This window comes from Leopardus geoffroyi, chromosome B2 (genome assembly GCF_018350155.1).
Source record: "Leopardus geoffroyi isolate Oge1 chromosome B2, O.geoffroyi_Oge1_pat1.0, whole genome shotgun sequence".
Lineage (NCBI taxonomy): Eukaryota > Metazoa > Chordata > Mammalia > Carnivora > Felidae > Leopardus > Leopardus geoffroyi.
In genome coordinates, this window is record NC_059332.1 from 133,044,456 (window position 1) to 133,061,951 (window position 17,496).

The 17,496-nt window shown below is 34.3% G+C and overlaps 1 protein-coding gene, 1 long non-coding RNA gene and 1 other non-coding gene across 6 annotated transcripts in view; all 3 read left to right on the top strand.

The window, feature by feature from the left end:
* STXBP5 (syntaxin binding protein 5) overlaps nucleotides 1-17,496 on the top strand; it is a 173,152-nt gene that overhangs the window by 120,540 nt on the left and 35,116 nt on the right. For 3 of the 4 annotated variants that reach the window (XM_045499950.1, XM_045499948.1, XM_045499949.1), the window contains 2 exons: nucleotides 11,341-11,391; nucleotides 16,701-16,940. In XM_045499950.1, coding sequence (XP_045355906.1) covers nucleotides 11,341-11,391; nucleotides 16,701-16,940 — 291 coding nt within the window. The remainder of the gene's footprint in view (nucleotides 1-11,340; nucleotides 11,392-16,700; nucleotides 16,941-17,496) is intronic. The other variant, XM_045499951.1, reaches the window with a different exon arrangement.
* On the top strand, nucleotides 1,581-8,611 carry LOC123609137. The gene is made up of 2 exons (XR_006717628.1): nucleotides 1,581-3,884; nucleotides 3,994-8,611. It is a non-coding gene; the product is annotated as an uncharacterized LOC123609137 (long non-coding RNA).
* On the top strand, nucleotides 7,508-7,615 carry LOC123610011. Its single transcript, XR_006718049.1, has one exon. It is a non-coding gene; the product is annotated as a U6 spliceosomal RNA (small nuclear RNA).

Sequence of the window (17,496 nt, forward strand, 5' to 3'; positions counted from 1 at the left end):
TTTATTCTTGGGCAAAGGGCTCTTCATATATGGGGAATTGATTATCTCTTTGTGGTTTTATAGTGAATCAGTTGGTAATAGTTAAATCGCTTTAATTATGTACTAGCACTATCGCATAATACTTTTCAACCAAATTTTTTATAGTATATTTTGTCTTAATAGTACTTACTGTCATATAATGTAAAAAGTAATAAGAGACCTTCCTACATACACTTTTGCAAAGAACTTTTATGATCTATCAATTATCTAGGAATTTTACCTTACATAAAAGGAACTTTGTATATGATTACATTTTTTTGAATAATTTCTCTGTCTGATTTTTGATCCTGTATTTGCTTTGTTAACTATGTGTTGACCAGCTCCTCTGTTTTTTTCTGTTGTGAATAGAACACATGACATGGAATATCTGAGTTTGAATATTTGAAAGTTTTCAATTAACAAATTTCTTAGGATTAAGAACATTACTAGAAGGATAGTTCTTTGGTAATGTTCTTGCTTTTTATGTTGTTGGCAAGTTTTTGTTTTTGTCATGCCAGTTTTTACATTTTTTGGGAAACACATTAACTTTATTCACCATTTCAAAGGTTAGGTTAGTTACAGTTATACATAATTATTTTACATCTTCAGAAACTACTGCTCCTATTTTATATGTAATTTTGTTTGGTAATCTTCCAATATAGGTTTTAATCCCAGCATATTCACAAGAAAAGCTCTCTTCTCAATTTTTCCTTTGTTCAAATGGAGACTGCTCCATTTTAGACTGTATAGTTTTTACAGTTAAAAAAAAAAAAAAGGAGTTTATCTTCCTACATTAGTGTCTAGTTTTGTAATAAGAGTTAACATAAAATATGCTATTGAAAGCACAATAAAATGTCAGTGAAACATTGTGGGGGGGGGGGTGGCTGGAGAAACTCCTACAATCTCCTGAAGACCTCTCTGTCAAGACATATTTTCTGCGTAAAGTTTATGGTGTCAAAAGTGCTAGGATTCCTTGAGCATTCCAAGCTCACTGTGTTCCCTATCATGCAGTCCTGTACTTGCTCTGAAGTTCCCTGGGCCTCATCAAATTACCACCTCTTTCTTCCTCAGTCTACAGGCATTTATAGCTTCAACTTTAGGAAGTTATGAAGTGGCCTCATAAAGGAAGGCATTAAGAATTAAGTCTAGACCCCTAAGATTGACACTGGTTAAAAAAAAACAAAACAAACAAACAAACAAACAAAAAACCCTACTTGCATGGGAGACTGACTGAATGTCTTGGCTCTGATACTTTGTTTCTGAAGCTTTACCTTTTCTTTGAAAGTAACTGCTGCCGACATTGGAGGAGTAGGGAGCAAAATGTCATTCTTAAACAATCTAACCCAAGCTTGGAAAATCAACCCGCTTTTTTTTTTTTACTGCCCAACAGAACGGCAGAGTTAGCTGAGATGATAACAGTATTTCAAATATGTATGTGTGTGTGTGTGTATGTGTGTATGTGTGTGTGTATATATATATAAGTATATATACATATATAAGTATATATACATATATAAGTATATATACATATATATACACTTAAAAATTACAATTTTTCTGACACTGTGCCAGCCCTTTATAAATAATATTTCTTATTTAACCCATTCAATGTAACTGCATTGAGCTACTTACTATTTCCCTGTTTCACAGAAGGGGAAACTGAGAGGTAGAGTGTAAGTAATGTATCTGTTGGTTACATATCTAGTGAATGATGGGGCCAGGGTTTACACCCAGGTAGTCTGACTTCACTGTTTGTCCTTTCAACACTGTACTGTATTACCTCTTAAGACAATTTACTGGAGTCTGGAAGGATTCAAAAACAGATCTGTTATGTCATTTGTAACTAGATATTCTGGTTATGACCCTGTTCTATCCACATAGTAACCTAGAAAAAAGGATGACTCATGCTAACTTATGCCCTCGTACCAGATCACGGTTGTCATCTTGGTGCCTCTCACCCAAACGTAATATACCGTGCCTGGAAGTTTACCTTTCTCAAAACTCAGACTCAAGGAGAGTAACTACAGCAAACAGTAGAGTCTCCTAACCCATCTACCCAATGCCCAGCTTCTTTGTTTCCTGGCTGACAGCTAACTCAGGTAAATGATACTGACAGTGACTTCCTTATTCATGCATAAGAACAGCAGCCTAAAAAGGCATAACTTTAGCCTTAGGAGTTCAACAGCAAAAATACAGCAGAATATAATACAATTGCAGCATCCCTAAAGAAAGGTACATGTATGTAATACACAGATAGTGATTTGTTTTGCCTGTTCATACTTGATGATTAATTTTTGTTAGTAAAATCTTAATGATCAGTATTTCCAAAATCAGTCTTTCCTGTAGTGGTAACCATTTCTGTAAATCATTTAGAAAATAAGAGTGGTTATCAATTTATTATTTGCTTATTATTTATATTTTACAAAGCTTTGGAAATGCAAAATTCTGTAAAACTTTTTGTTATCTTACGTTTGTATAAAAAGTCCTAAAATGTATGTCTTTGTTAAAGTGTTAATCAAATTTTTCATGGTACCTTATGAATAAAATATGGTCCAGATGCTAGCATTGTTTGGTAGATTTTGAAACTACATGATCAACCTTTTCTAAAGATTATTAGTTCTATTTCATTATGATTCTCTTTCATTGTGAAAGATAGATTTCTAGCTGGATCCTGTCCATGTTCCCTATTATTACTAATTTTCATACAGAAGGAATGATTACATGAAACTGTGAGGGGGAAATAATAACTAGAGGTTAAAATATAAAGAGTCAAAAGTGTAGTGACTTAATGAGTGCTGTGCCAAAACAGATAGAAATCAAAGCTCCATTTAATGAGCACCAGTTCCAGACACTATAGATATTTTTCAGGTTGTATTTGTTAACCTAGGGAGGATTGTACCTCTTTTTAATCTCTCGGATTCTAGGTTAGCCGTTTTTTGGGTAATGAATGATTTTCTTTTTTTTTTTTTTAATTTTTATTTATTTTTGAGACAGAGAGAGACAGAGCATGAACGGGGGAGGGTCAGAGAGAGGGAGACACAGAATCCGAAACAGCCTCCAGGCTCTGAGCGTTTAGCACAGAGCCCAAGCGGGGCTCGAACTCACGGACAGCGAGATCATGACCTGAGCCGAAGTCGGACGCTTAACCGACTGAGCCACCCAGGCGCCCCTGAGTGATTTTCTTTTTTAGCAAAAACTAATTTTTGAAGTCAATTGATCAATGAAAATAATGATCATTAGTCCAAGTATTGTTTTCATTAGTTCTCTTTTACATGAGTCCCAGTGATTCCTTCTTTAAAGTGTTCTAACCCAACTTAAATGGATTCATAATCATTATATTCTAAATCACTAAATCCTTAAATTCTATAATTTTAAATCTGCTCAAGCTCCCTTATTTTTCAAGAAGAGAGATTGAGCCTCAAAGAAGTTAAGTTGCATATCCAAAGTCATGTCCCATAGTAATGACCTAGTCAGGACCAGAATCCAGGTCTCTTGAACTCTTGTTTTACCTATAGCGTGTCTTCACTCTCATGCTTTCTGGCCTCTTTTTCTTGTGCTATTTTCCGAATTCTTTTATGTTTACATTGAAAAATAAATTCTCAGAGGCCCATTTGGAGTTTGCCACGTGAATACGAAGGTATGCACCAACTTAATGAAGTACAATTTTAAGTTACAAAATTATTCTAATTCATGATGAAACTCAAATTAGTACTGATAGTTCTACATTATATTCCCCAATATTCAATCTCAAATGTGTGGCTGTTACTTCTGTAGAAGTTCATCTTTATATTTAATCCCTCATGTGGCTTTTAGAAGACTAGAAGCTCATCTTGAAAGAGAAGATGAAAGACGAGTCAAGTGTGCAGGTAAGATTACTCTTCCTCAGTTTGTGAAGAACTAAATTGTTTACAATTAGGTACTTTTAAACTATTATACATATCTGAGTTTTTCTAATGAGTTCTTTTTCTTTTTCAGGATGACTAAAATCTGAAGAGTATGGCATAGTGTGTATTGGGTTTTCATTTTGTTTCCGAATGTATTTTCTGTCAAACTTCATAATAAAATCTCAGCAAAGTCTGTTTGCCTTTTCTCTGTCAGTATTTCCTGTGTATGCATTTCTTTCTCCATAGAACTGTCTTTTCCTTACATTGGAAGAATGTAAAATGATCTTCTAGAAGTTACTTCCTGTTTGGTTCATAACATAAAATCAGTCCAAGCTCAAGTTAAATTAGTGAAATAATTTCAAACGTCATCTTTTTGATGAATAGGCCCATGTTTAATTTGCACTCTTTTTCTCTTTATTTCATTTTTGAGAAAATTCTGCTGCTTTCTGTAGAAGTAAAATTCCAGTGACAGTTTGTTTATTCATTTATTTACTCATTCATCACCATGTTCATTGACCAAACATTAAGTGCTATACACATACACAGACACAGTATTTTGCAAGATAGATTTTATTTCCAGACTCATGGAATTTAGATTTCAACATGGGAGATAGACATTGATATTATTAGGTCTGTTGGCTATTAAAATAATGTGTGATAAGTGGTGAGAATTTCTATTTCTTGGTCCTCCTTTTCCCTTGGCTTCTTTGCCATATCCTATAAGTTGAGTTTTAGTTTCTTTATTGTTACAGGTTTTTTTTATTTAATATGCATACATTTCAACATTTTGCTTGAAAAGAGTGGTTTCCACTCGTAGGAGAGCAGAGACTCAGGTTTATAGCCTGCCAAGACACAGCTCTGATACCAGTTTTCTTCAGATTGAAGAAACTTTATTGTCATTCCTATCATTTCTTCTGTGGACAAAAGTATAGAAAAAGAGATCTGGTTTATACTCTCCAGTGACAAAAGATTTCAAAGCAAGGAAGATATTGGGTATAAAGAGCAAGAGTTGAAGAATGCACAGTTGAACATGAGAGGAACAGACAACTTGTCTTCCAAGAACTCATTCAAATTATGTCTTCAGTTTGAAAGCTGCGATGGAAGTTCAGTAACTTCAAAGCATGCATGGAAGTTTCTATATACACGCAGTGAAATCAGCTGACAAGGTAACTGGGTTGGCAAGTGCTTCTGAGACTCCTGAGAAGTAAAAATGTGATCATCAAAAAATCCTGGATAGTCTGTGACTGCTTCATCCACAGAATGATCCCAGGGTACAGAGTGTTGGCCAGGTGGCCTGACTAGAGGTTCTCCGGATTGGATCTGCTGCTTGTGGACCTGCCATCAAGGAGGTTGACTAAACAGACCTGAAAACAAGTATATTTCCCAGAAGTCACAAAAATTCAAAGATAAAAACATTTGGCCTAAATTTCAACATTAGACCTTAGGTTTGGGACTTCGCCTTCCACAACTGTAAAACTAGTCAGACTGGATGATGAGCTCTTCTTTCTAGGCATTGAGCAATAGGCAGTGTAGGGCTGCCATCCTTGAAAGAAGGGGAAGTATAAAGCGAGCCCCACAACCTCTCCAGGTTTCTGCCGTGGAACACTTTCCTGTTGCAGTGCAGGGTGGGTAGAATTCAGGCGAAGGTGCAGTCCCATCCAGCTAGGGAGGCAGAGGTTAGAGTTCTGGGCTGCTAACATGGCTGCAGTGTGTGAGTTAGTGTGCTAGAGAGGAAGGAACTGCACAGAGGGAGACTCCTAGAAGTCTGTGTGCAGGTTCGCCTCCAGTTCAGCTCCAGGCTAACACTGTACCTGAGCTAGACCGTACATCACAAGGCCTAGCACCAGCCACCTGCTCTAAGGCTGAGAGCTGACAGGGATACCAGCAGTCACCCAGTTCTGGGAGTTGTTGACATTAGACCCTGCTGAGCACCTTGGTGATTCTCTTGATATCCCAGCGAGGCCCTCCGTAAGAGTAAGGATCACTTCTTAGCATAAAAGCCATATCCTAGAACTAAGTTCAAAGTGAAATAGACCTGCTCTAACAAAGAATAAAGTGAAGCCTGATCAAACCAAAGGATTCTCCAGTAGTTTAATGGCAACGTGTAGAGCAAAGCTCACCACCTGTGAAGATGGATGACACAATACAGACTCCCTTCAACATATTATCCACTCTGTCCAGCATTCAATCAATGAGAAGTTCCTGGGCATGTAAAATAAAGAGTCAAAGTCAAAAGTAGGAAAATGTGACCCATAATAAAGAAGTTGGGGCATCTGGGTGGCTCTGTTAGTTGCACACCCGACTCTTGATTTTGGCTCAGGTGATGATCTCATGTTTCATGCATTCAAGCCCTACAAGACCTCCGCTCTGACAGCATGGAGCCTTTGGATTCTCTCTTGCCCTCTCTGTCTCTGTCCCTCCCCTGCTGTCTCAAAAACGGAAAGAAAGAAAGAGAGAGAGAGAGAAAGAAAGGAAGGAAGAAAGAAAGCAAAGAAGAAATTAGAAACAGACTTCAAGATGAACTAGATGCACAAATTAGCAGCTATGGATTTTTAAAGCAGCTGCTAAAGTATGTTTTAATATTGAGAAGAAAAAAAATGTCCATAAAGAGTGAACAGAGAGAATATCAGCAGAGAAAATAACAACTTTATAATGAATAAAACGAAGTCTAGTACTGAAAAGTTCGATATCTGATACATAAAATTACCTGGATGAGTTCAGTATCACTGGATAGAGACTGTAGAAGAAAGGGCTATGGAACCCGACGACAAATACAAACACAGTGTGCAATGCTGAAGATTTAAATCCCCTTCCCCCTCCTTTTGCTCTTCCCCTTGCCAAAAGATAGACAAGTTACATTAAAAGGTAGGCGATAATCTGGCTTTAGATTTCTTAGCTATGTAGCTACATGCAAAGCTGTAAGAAAATGGAGCAACTTGAGTTTTGAGGAGGTAGAGTTGTGAATTGGGATTTTCTCTGATTCATGTTTTTTTAAACAAGTTTGTAAAAGATTATGTTTATATGCCTTTCTTTTAAACTTAAAAAAAAAAAGCTGCTACTTAAAGACATACTTTAGAAGACCTTGGGATGTGGGGACAGTTGTACTAGAAATGATTGTCCTTTATGGAACTCTCTTCTAAGGAAATAATCAAAATGTGTGCAAATATTTTCGTACATTTTTCGTTGCCATATGTATTGGAAAATACCTTATTGTTGAGTAAGTGTTCATATAAGTAAATATGCAACCATTAAAATATACTAACAACTGATGTAAGGAAATGCTTTTTTTAATAGTGAGGAAAAAAGCAAGATACAGATTTGTATACTAAATAAAAATTTATATTAAGTGGCAGGAAATACGGAAAATTTTGTCTCTTGATTATGGGAATTCATGATGGCCTTATTTTTCTGTTTGTATATTTCCAAAATTTCTGTAAAGAGCACATAATTCAAACCTTAAAAAATTAGATCTGTGTGTATACGGGGACAGTTAGAAGAGATTAATCTGATAATGCCTGTGAATCTATTAATTGAGACTTTTTCATCTAAAAATTCTAATTATAAACATGGAAGAAAGAATGTAGCCTTTAAAATATTTTGGGAAGGTGCTCACTTTAGCACCACATGTTACTAAAATTGGAGTGACACAGAGAAGATCAGCACGGCCCCTGCACAGGGATGACACACAAATTTGTGAAGCTTCCATGTTTTAAAAAATAATAATAGAATATTTTGGGGAAAGATAAAAAAACATTGTCCCAAGTGAAAGATGACTTACACGAGAGTTTATGCCATGATATCATGCATATGAAATTCTAGAATAGGCAAAACTGATCAGTGGTGGGGAAAACACATCAGAGCAATGGTTATTTCTAGGGACAAGGACAGGAATTGATTGGGAAGAATATGCACGGTCTTTCTTGGATCATGATGAATTTCTATATCTTGTTAAGGATTTGAGTTGTGTAGGTGTGTACATTGTCAAAACTCAATATATATTTAAGATCTATTCATTTGTATGTAAATTTTACATAAAAAGAAAAATACTGCCAACAAAAAGGTGGGGAACAAATAGTTTTGTGAAAATGTACAAAGTCTACTCCTGCTGGCTTTATCCTCATATCCTATGGTCTTAGATAAGTATTCCAGAGTAATAAGATAGTTATAAATTCAATGTACTCTAGTTAGCACCTTGTGCTTGCTTCTCTTAATACTTGCTACATTGCACTGGACTTATTTCATGCCTCGAATGGACTGTGAACTCTTGGAGGGCAGGAAATCCCTGCCTTCTGGCACATAGCTGGCGTGTGCCCAATAAATATTTAATAGGTTAATAAGTAAGTATCCCTCAGCCCTTGTTCCCACCTCTTACCTGTAACAAAAATGTTTCTCTATTCATTACAATTATTAGTTCTGTATCTTTTTTTTTATAATATTAATTGGTAAGTGGAATTAACAAAATAGCAAAGTTAATCTTTTAACATTTGTTATTTCAAGTTGTTTGTTCAAGGGGCTTGCTTAAAATTGTATCAAAATGTTACAGTAGTGTGGCTTAAATATCTATCTTTGAAAACTATGATTGAGTTTGTGGTCAGGTTGTGGGTCTCCAGTTGCAAAGTGTTTTAGGAGGAAATATTAGACACTATAATTAAATCATTTTGTGACATTTATAGTAAAGTTACTACAGTAAAAAAAAAAAAAAAAAAAAAGCTGCCTTGTCATTATTGTGTGGTTCTAACCTCAATAAAATGTCAAAGTTAGACCAACGGAAGATTTATTTGAAAGTTGGTTAGTTATATTCAGAGATTTTTTTTTTTACATGATAAATTAATGCTAGACAAAAAAATATTGTATTTTATGGGAAAGAGTAACTTAAGTTTTTTAAATATTTGAGAATTTTATATAAAAGGATTTCTAGTAGAAAATCCTGAGGGAGATTGAAAACATACACTTAAGAAATTCAGAAAGAAATTTCATGCTAGTGAAATTTTTTGGCAGAAATATGTATATGGTTATTGAGTGAAAACTTCAACAGATACATTTCTAATTGACAAAATAGTTACTTAATACATTTTAATTTAATGAGGACGAATGATATAGCTTGTAAATTATTCAAGTCACTTATCTTTGTCATGCTTAGCTATATATTGAATTTAGTTTTTGAAACAAACTTAAAAGATGTTGAACTTCAGTGGTGCATTACTGTTCCATACTTATGTCCTAAAGTGGTTTTTTTTTGTTTGTTTGTTTTGTTTTTTGTTTTTTTGTTTTTTTGTTTTTTTGTTTTTTTTTTTCCATTTTGTTGTTTTAGTTTCTCGGAACATTATCACAGAATTAGACTAAAGGAATGTTGGGTAGTTTACAAGTATATTAGTAGCCCATTAGGATAGCATTTTACAATTTATTTAGAAATCATTGCATTTGTTTATTATTAATAACTAGCATTTATCAAATCCGTATTGTGTGTCAGGTGTCACGCACAGCGCTTTGCTTACATCATCTTGTATAATCTTCACAGCTATGAAATTGGCATTATTCTATCCTTTTTTAACAAATGAGGAAATTTCAGGTTTAGAGAGGCAAAGTAATCAGCCTAAGGTCACACACACTTGGTAGTTGGATGAAGTGGCTTCCATCTTAGGTTTGATCTGATGCTTAATCAAGTCCTAACCACTACATTTTACAAACTAAGTATTGACGCTTGTCCTGGGAATGTTTACAGTGAACTAACATATATATATATGCATACTGGATTTGCTCAATTAGTTTTGGTTCCTCTCCTGAAGTTTCTTTTGGTCTAGGGATCTGGTTCCTCAAAGTGTGGTTCATAGACCAGAAACACTGGCATTTCCTGGGAACTTGCTGGAAGTGTAAGATCTCAGGCCCTAGTCCAAGAGTATAGAATCCGAATCTGATTTAATAAGTTTGCCAGGTGATTGGTGTGTATATTCAAGTTTTGGATAAGCACTGGCCTGAAAGAATAACTGGGTCAGAGTAGAGTAGTGGAGTCTAGAGAGGCATCGGCATCATCTGAGTCATATCTTTATACTCTACCAGACTGATTTTTTGAATACTTCAGATAACATGTATATTATACAGATGTTATTTATCAGTCTATGTACATTGTACCTATGATATTTGGTGAAAACCTTTGAATTCTTTTGAAAGTATTAATACTATATTCTAGAAGACGGTTTTGGGAGTATAATATCTCCTAATTTTAGGGAATTGGATATTAAATACAACAGCAACCATTTATATAAAATCAACTAACTGTAGGTTTCACTGGCTAGTTTTGTAGTACATTTTATCTTTTAACTGACATTGATTACATCTGGGTGAAAATGGGATAGGACTGATTTTATATTTGACTCATTTTTATTTTTTAAAAGATGATGATTAATGAAACTTGGAAATGAAAACTTGATTTCCCCCACCCCTTCCCAGTTTGCCTAATGCCTCTTGCCTAATACTGGATTTGTCATTTTTTTAGATGTGGAAGTTATATACTATGACTGGATTTCTCTTTGTTTACATGGCGCCCTTATGGACTAGCAGGGTCTGTGCTTTAAGTATCTCTTAACGGCCCAAAATTTAACCCAATATATGCATTCATGTATTAACAAGTGCTTTTTCAGTATTTTACATAGGAAGCACTATTCTGTTATGCATGCATTGCCACTAACACAATAGATATAAAGAACTCCTAACTTTAAGTCACTTCCTAGATTAAAGCAATAACTGACTTTGAGGATGGAAAGTGAATTCCAGTAAGTTTATAATAGGCTTTTTTATTATTCTGATGCTAAATTAGAAATTGACATACACAGAGTTTATATTTTTGTAAATACCATAATTTTAGATTGAGCATGACTTTCGTCTTTCACTGACATGTAAATAGCGGTGTTAATGTATATCCAGAATAGGTGAACCCAGATAGTTTTATGATGTAGTCAAACACTTAAATTTAATCTTAGATAGAGGTTGTCCTATGTTCTAAAGATTAACTTAAAAAATAATGAGCTCAGTGGCTATGAAGATGAGCTAGAAAGGTTTTATTATATCGATTACCCAAACTCAGTCTTCTGCCTCTGTTGTCCGTATCTGCATCTTCCTACTAAGGAATGACTTTGCTTCTATTAGAAAAGCCTAACCCTTTCCTGTGAGCCTGAGAAATAATTAACAGTTAGAATTTAAAAAGCTTTCTTGAAGTAAGAGCTTCACGCACACAAAGATAGTGTACCAAGTAAGTACAAACTTCTTAAAAAATTGAAAATAAGATTTACTTTCCACCCATAATATTATTAATCATATTTTAATTATCTTAGCATCTAGATGTAGTAATAAAAGTATTCACTTCTATCTGGAAGAGCAGTTGGTATTAATAAATATGAATCATATACTCTTCAGAACTTTAAAAATGCGTTTTATTTTTCAGCAAAGATGTCAAGGAAGTTAAGCTTGCCTACTGACCTAAAGCCTGACTTAGGTAAGTAAAATAAATAAATGAATAAAATCCATAGTAGTTAAATTCCCTTCAAGGGGAAGACCAGGAAATCAGAAGATTTAAAATTACGATAGACTAGATTTTTATCAGAAATCAAGTTTAAAAGGAGTAAGAAGTTTAAGGATTAATAGCCTCTAGAATGTCATCTGTAAATTATAAAAGATTATAATTTCAAGCAAACCAAAATAATATATTTTCTCAGTTCTCATACTTTATTCTAAACAAAATTTAGTATAAGATTGAAATTTGTGCAATTTCAGATTAAGTTCTATTAAAAGTTATTATGTCCCATTTATCTGAAAACTTACTTGAACTTTATAAACTTACAACATTTTCACAGTAAATTAGTTTTCTGTATTACATTGAATTTCTCGTATCAAGAATCATTATTACTTTTGGTGATAATAAATTGGGAAGTATTCCTTTTTCTATAGCACTTTCTTTACAACTAATGCACTAGGTAAACAGAATGAATTCATTCACACATTCCTTTTGCTTTATACCAGCTCAAAAACAGCTCCCTGATATCACAGAATAGGGACAAATGACATTCCAATAAAAATAAAAATAAACTTGCAACATTTCTTTTTAAATAACTCACCTTTTTTTTTTTTAATTTCAGAAATTGCAATTATTTTTAATAAAAAGTAGACTGGCTGAAGATGATTTCACCCATCTTTGTCATAGAAATAACTAGATTTCCTCCCTTGCATTTGCTCACACCCATTATCTTTTCACTATTTATTCCTTAGATTCCTTGACTGTCTTTTAAGTAATACAAACTTAGATATTGGCCCATTTCACCATTCTAATTTTAGCATTTCCACGTCTTAGTCTTATCTCAGTTGTACTGATAGAGAGCATGTGATTATTAGTGAGAAGGCATAATATCTTCCGTTGTCAGAGTACAAGGTTCCATTCCTGAACATAAGGAAAAACAGTTTAGTAGAATCCTGTACTAACACTGATGTTAAGGGAACCAGAATTAATTCTAGAGTGTAGGATAACATATGTTTTGAGAAGGGAATAGTTCCCTTCACTATATAAATGACAGATGTAATTTGAAACCAAGTGTATCTGAGAGGCAGAGTTTTCATCAGACTAAGAGGCCCGTAATTTCATTAACACTAAATACTGTGAGTTAAAATGTTTTTGTCTCTTCTAGTATCTTAAAAATATGAGACGACATATGTAGCAGTACTTTTAAAATTCATAAAAAGAGCATAATTATTTTTAAAAAATATTTACACTTATAAATTATGTAAGTAATGTAATCAGCAGGTATACTCCATACTTATTTATAGATCATCTTTATGAAGTTCGTGTTTTAGCTTACATGCCCATGTATTTCACTGCCCTAAGCCAATAACTGATTGCTACATACCTTGGAACAGTCTCTGTGCTGCCTAAGTAATTTCCCTTCGTGTCATTGTGCTGCTAAACTATTTTTAGAGATTCTTAGCTGGTAATTGTTTTATATTGGCTGGGGAGTCAATGGGGAACAACAACTCTATTGATAGGCTCAAACTGTCAGATGTTCCCAAAGCAGCTGAAGCTGTTGGGACTATTCCTGCAGCTCTGGAACCTTCTGTGACTAGAATTCACTTTGGCTTATAAGGAAATTGTGCAACATTGCACTTGTACTATATCTTCACCATCCTATATTCTGTGGCCCAGTCTCAGGAACCATGGGTGATATTGTTAGACCTCTGATGTTACTTTTCAAGTGTCAACCACCAGAGGGGGGAAAAAAAAATTAGACTTTTATACCTTGATGTGAATTAGTTTTATGTCCTAGAATTTACCCTGACCAAACTCATCTCTTGGCATTATGTTTTGACGGAGGGAATAAAATATTACATAAAGCTCTATGTGGGAAGGAGAGGGGAATATACATAGGTAGAATGTTCTAAGCATCCAGAGTAACATGAAAGCAATGATTTTGTGACATGCTTATAACACCTACAGTTGGATGGCATTAATGACAAATGTTATCTGAGTTTAGATCTTCCAGAAACACCCCATGTTCAAATATATTTTTTGTATTTAAAGACTGAACTTTAATTCTCAATAATAATCCAAACCCTCCCTTTGTATATTGGTGGTATGACTAATCCCTTGTTTATATGGAGTTGCTAAGAAAGTTTTGGATTTGGACATGACTCAAGTCCTGACTCCTACTAATTAGCTTTGTCATCCTGGGAAAGTTATTTAACCTAAGTGTCTGTTTTATTATTTGTTATATTGTGGTCATAAAATTTTTCACAGTTGTTAAGTGGATTCAATAGAATGATAAATGTAAAGTGTTAATGAGAGTATGTATCATATGGTAGGCCTTGCTTAGCGATAGCTATTTTCATTTCTGCTCTTAATAAAATTTCTATTCCGTTTGTTTAGCTTGCCCAATTTCTAAGATTCAAGCCACAAAGATCGACAACATGTGATTTAACAATAGTATAAATTACAATTCATGAACTGCTAAAAATTCTAACTGGTTTTCAAACAGTTCTGGGCATATAGAATTTTGTAAGTTCAGGGATGCCTGGGGGGCTCAGTAGGTTAAGCATCCAACTCTTGATTTCGGCTCGGGTCAAGATCTTGCACTTCGTGAATTGGAGCCCAGTATTGACTCTGAACTGACCATGTGTGGCCTGCTTGGGAATCAATCAATCAATCTCTCTCTCTCTCTCTCTCTCTCTCTCTCTCTCCTCTGTCTGCCCCTCCCCCGCTCTTTCTTGTGCCCGTGCACTCTTCTCTCTCTCAAAATAAATAACCTTGAAAAAAAGGATTTTGTAAGTTAAATATTGATTCTGATTCAGTTCGTTTTCAGAGTTTCTTTGGTGATCTAATTTTTATAGAGAAGTCATAATACAAATGCAGTTGTAGCTTATGAATTTAATATAGTTAAATTATTCCATTAAATTAAAACACTGTTTATTTGTCCTGTAATTAACATTTGAAGTATAGATATGTTGTGAATCACCTATTGTAATTTTAACAGTAGATAACAGTAAGAAATTATACACAGATTAATTTATAATGAAATTTATATTATCAAATTTTTATGGATTTCTGTCTTTACACTAGGTCACAACTGAAAATATATGTCCAATCACCTTGCATGTGTATGTTTCGTTAAATATTTTATTTATTGATTGATTTTTATTTAAATTTCAGTTAACACACAGTGCAATATTGATTTCAGGAGTAGAATTCAGATTCATCACTTAAATTCAACACCCAGTGCTCATCACAAGTGCCCTCTTTAATATCTATCAGCCATCTACTAAATTTAAATTTTCTACTATTTGGGGCACCTGGCTGGCTCAGTTTGTAGAGCATGTGACTCTTGATCTCGGAGTTATAAGTCTGGGCCCCACATTGGATGTAGCAGTCACTTAAAATTTAAATAAAATAATTAAATTTCTATTATTTTACTAAAATAACTTTGAAAACTTCAGAGTTAACATTTGGAATCAATTTATATATTTAACATTACCACACTCATCCAGTAATGAGCTTTTGCTTATGGAAAGTTGTTACATTTACAGGAAGTAGTTCTTTTTTACTGTGTCAAACAGGGTATACAGGTAAAAGAGACATGTTTAGGAACTATAGTTAGAGATTGCCCATCCTGTTGCCAAACTAGTAGCTTTATTATTTTCAGAGGCCAGTGATAATCAAAATTCTGTTGTATATAATTACCATTTTGGGAAATATTGTCAATGTATGAATCTAAATTTGATTACAAACGCTTTTAGAGGAGGTACAGTTAGGATTCGTTTATACGTTTTTTATTTAATAAAATAACATTTTAAAAGACTTGAATGTGTTTTTATTTTTCATGACATATGAAGTCATTTCTTTCATGATAGCACTGGAACTATGTAATTGGAGGAAATATTTATTAGATATGAACAGTAGAAAGTACTAGAAGTTTTAATATCCCAAAGTTGTTGCACCAGCACATACCATTTTAGATACTTTCACTTACAGATCTGTCTTCAGCAAGTATTTGTTGGATATTAGTATATGCCAGACACTATGCTAAATCCTACAGGGCATCAAAATGACACAGCACCTGTACTCAAGAAACTCAGAGTCACTTGAGAGTGAGGCCTAAGACAAGCCCAAAAGAACTACAGAACAAATGTACTCTTAGTGCCATGGGAGAGAAAAAGCCATCGAGATTCAAAAAAGAGAAAAACCATATACAATTTTCGGGGTCGAGATAAACTTCATGAAGATGACAGTACCTGAGATAGCAAATAAGCACGATCTTGATAGGTAGAGAAAAGAGTGAGACACAGGAACCAGTCAGAAAGAAATCACAAGCAAAAGTCTAAAGTAGGTGAGTGCAAGGTAGGTCTGGAGAACAACGAATGACTCATTTTGTTCTCTCAAGGTTCTGAAAGCAGGGTAGCATTGGAAGATAGGGCCACCAAGGAGAGTTGGAAATATTTTGTGGAGAGTCTTAAAAACCTGAGTAAAATATTAAGCATGCTCAAATAAAGAGCCACTGAAGAGTTTTTAAATAGAAGTGATAGAATTATGACTGTACCTTGTAAAACTCAATTGAGTTATGTTAGAGCAGTGACAGAGTGAGGATGGGGAGACTACTTGGGAATTGTGCGGTAGTCTATGAATGGTAATGAAAGCCTGAATGAAGGGTGATGGAAGTCGATTGGTAATGGAAAGAAGGGAAAAACACTGGGGTAAAATAACTTAGGACTTGGCATCCCACCAGATGTATGTAGGTAAAGTGAAAGGGAGTAACCAAAATGAAACGCATCTTCAGCGTTGCTCCCTAGAACAGGATTTATAATTTCGATTATAAATAATTGAAAGTAACCATGCTTTTCTAGTTCTGCCAAACCATGACACTGTATCACCAAAGGAAGAAACAGCATCAAGAGAAAAGATGGTGCTGGTAAGGGCCAAGATTCGAAAAATAACCAGGATACCAACAAAGCACAGCACCAAAACCCGTACAGATCACACATCCACAAATTCACTGGACTGCACCCAGCTCGCTTCTAAGAAGTGTGAATTTATCTGTTTGTATTTTATATTTCAGCAAAGGAAAATAATTATTAGCATAGAAGTGAATTGTTTTTCTTTTTAATTAAAAGAGACTAATTAAATAATTAATTAAATATTAATTAAATTACTTAAAACGTGCGATAGGTTTTGTCTTTTTGCAGATTAACTCTTTGGCCAAATTTATACCAAATAAAAAAATAGGATACTTTATAACTTGGACAATCTCACGACATTTTAAATCATTTCAGATATAAAAGATAATTCCTTCAGCCGATCACGGAGTTCTAGTGTAACCAGCATTGATAAAGAATCCCGAGAAGCCATCTCTGCTCTTCATTTCTGTGAAACTTTTACTCGAAAGGCAGATTCATCTCCTTCCCCATGTTTATGGGTTGGTACTACTCTGGGAACAGTGCTTGTCATTGCACTGAACCTTCCACCCGGAGGAGAGCAAAGACTTCTTCAGCCAGTCATTGTGTCTCCAAGTGGTATGTATGCTTTCATGCTGTACTTACGTTAAAGATCGGACTTTTAGTAGAGGCCCTTGTTCTGCGTTTTGGGATTGATCTAAGAATTCTAAGTGGAGAAATTTATAGTCTTGTGTTTTTAGCGACAGAATACATGGAATAAAGTTCCAGAAAATCATGTATTTATACAGCCATTCTGGTCTTGCTGCTTTTGTTTTTTCCCTTAAGTCTAGAATCATGTCTATAATGATTACTATGTAAGAAAATGAAAAAACAAAACAAAACAAAAAAAAAAAACCTGTTCTTCTAATGCATTGTAGGATACCTTAAAATACTGTGTTCTGTAAGCAAAAGGATGGTACCGTAGTTAGGAGAAAAAGCAAAAAGCATTTTCTAAAACATCATGCAGTTGGCTATTTTTAATCTCTAAATGTGAACTCTTAAAATAGGTTATTTTTCTCCTTTGAACTATTAGGAAAAGCTGACTTAATAGAAAATTTTAAGAAGAAAATATTTATGATCTTCATATGTTGAAAATGAGATTGAATTTCATCAAATGTATGTGGAATCTGAAAGA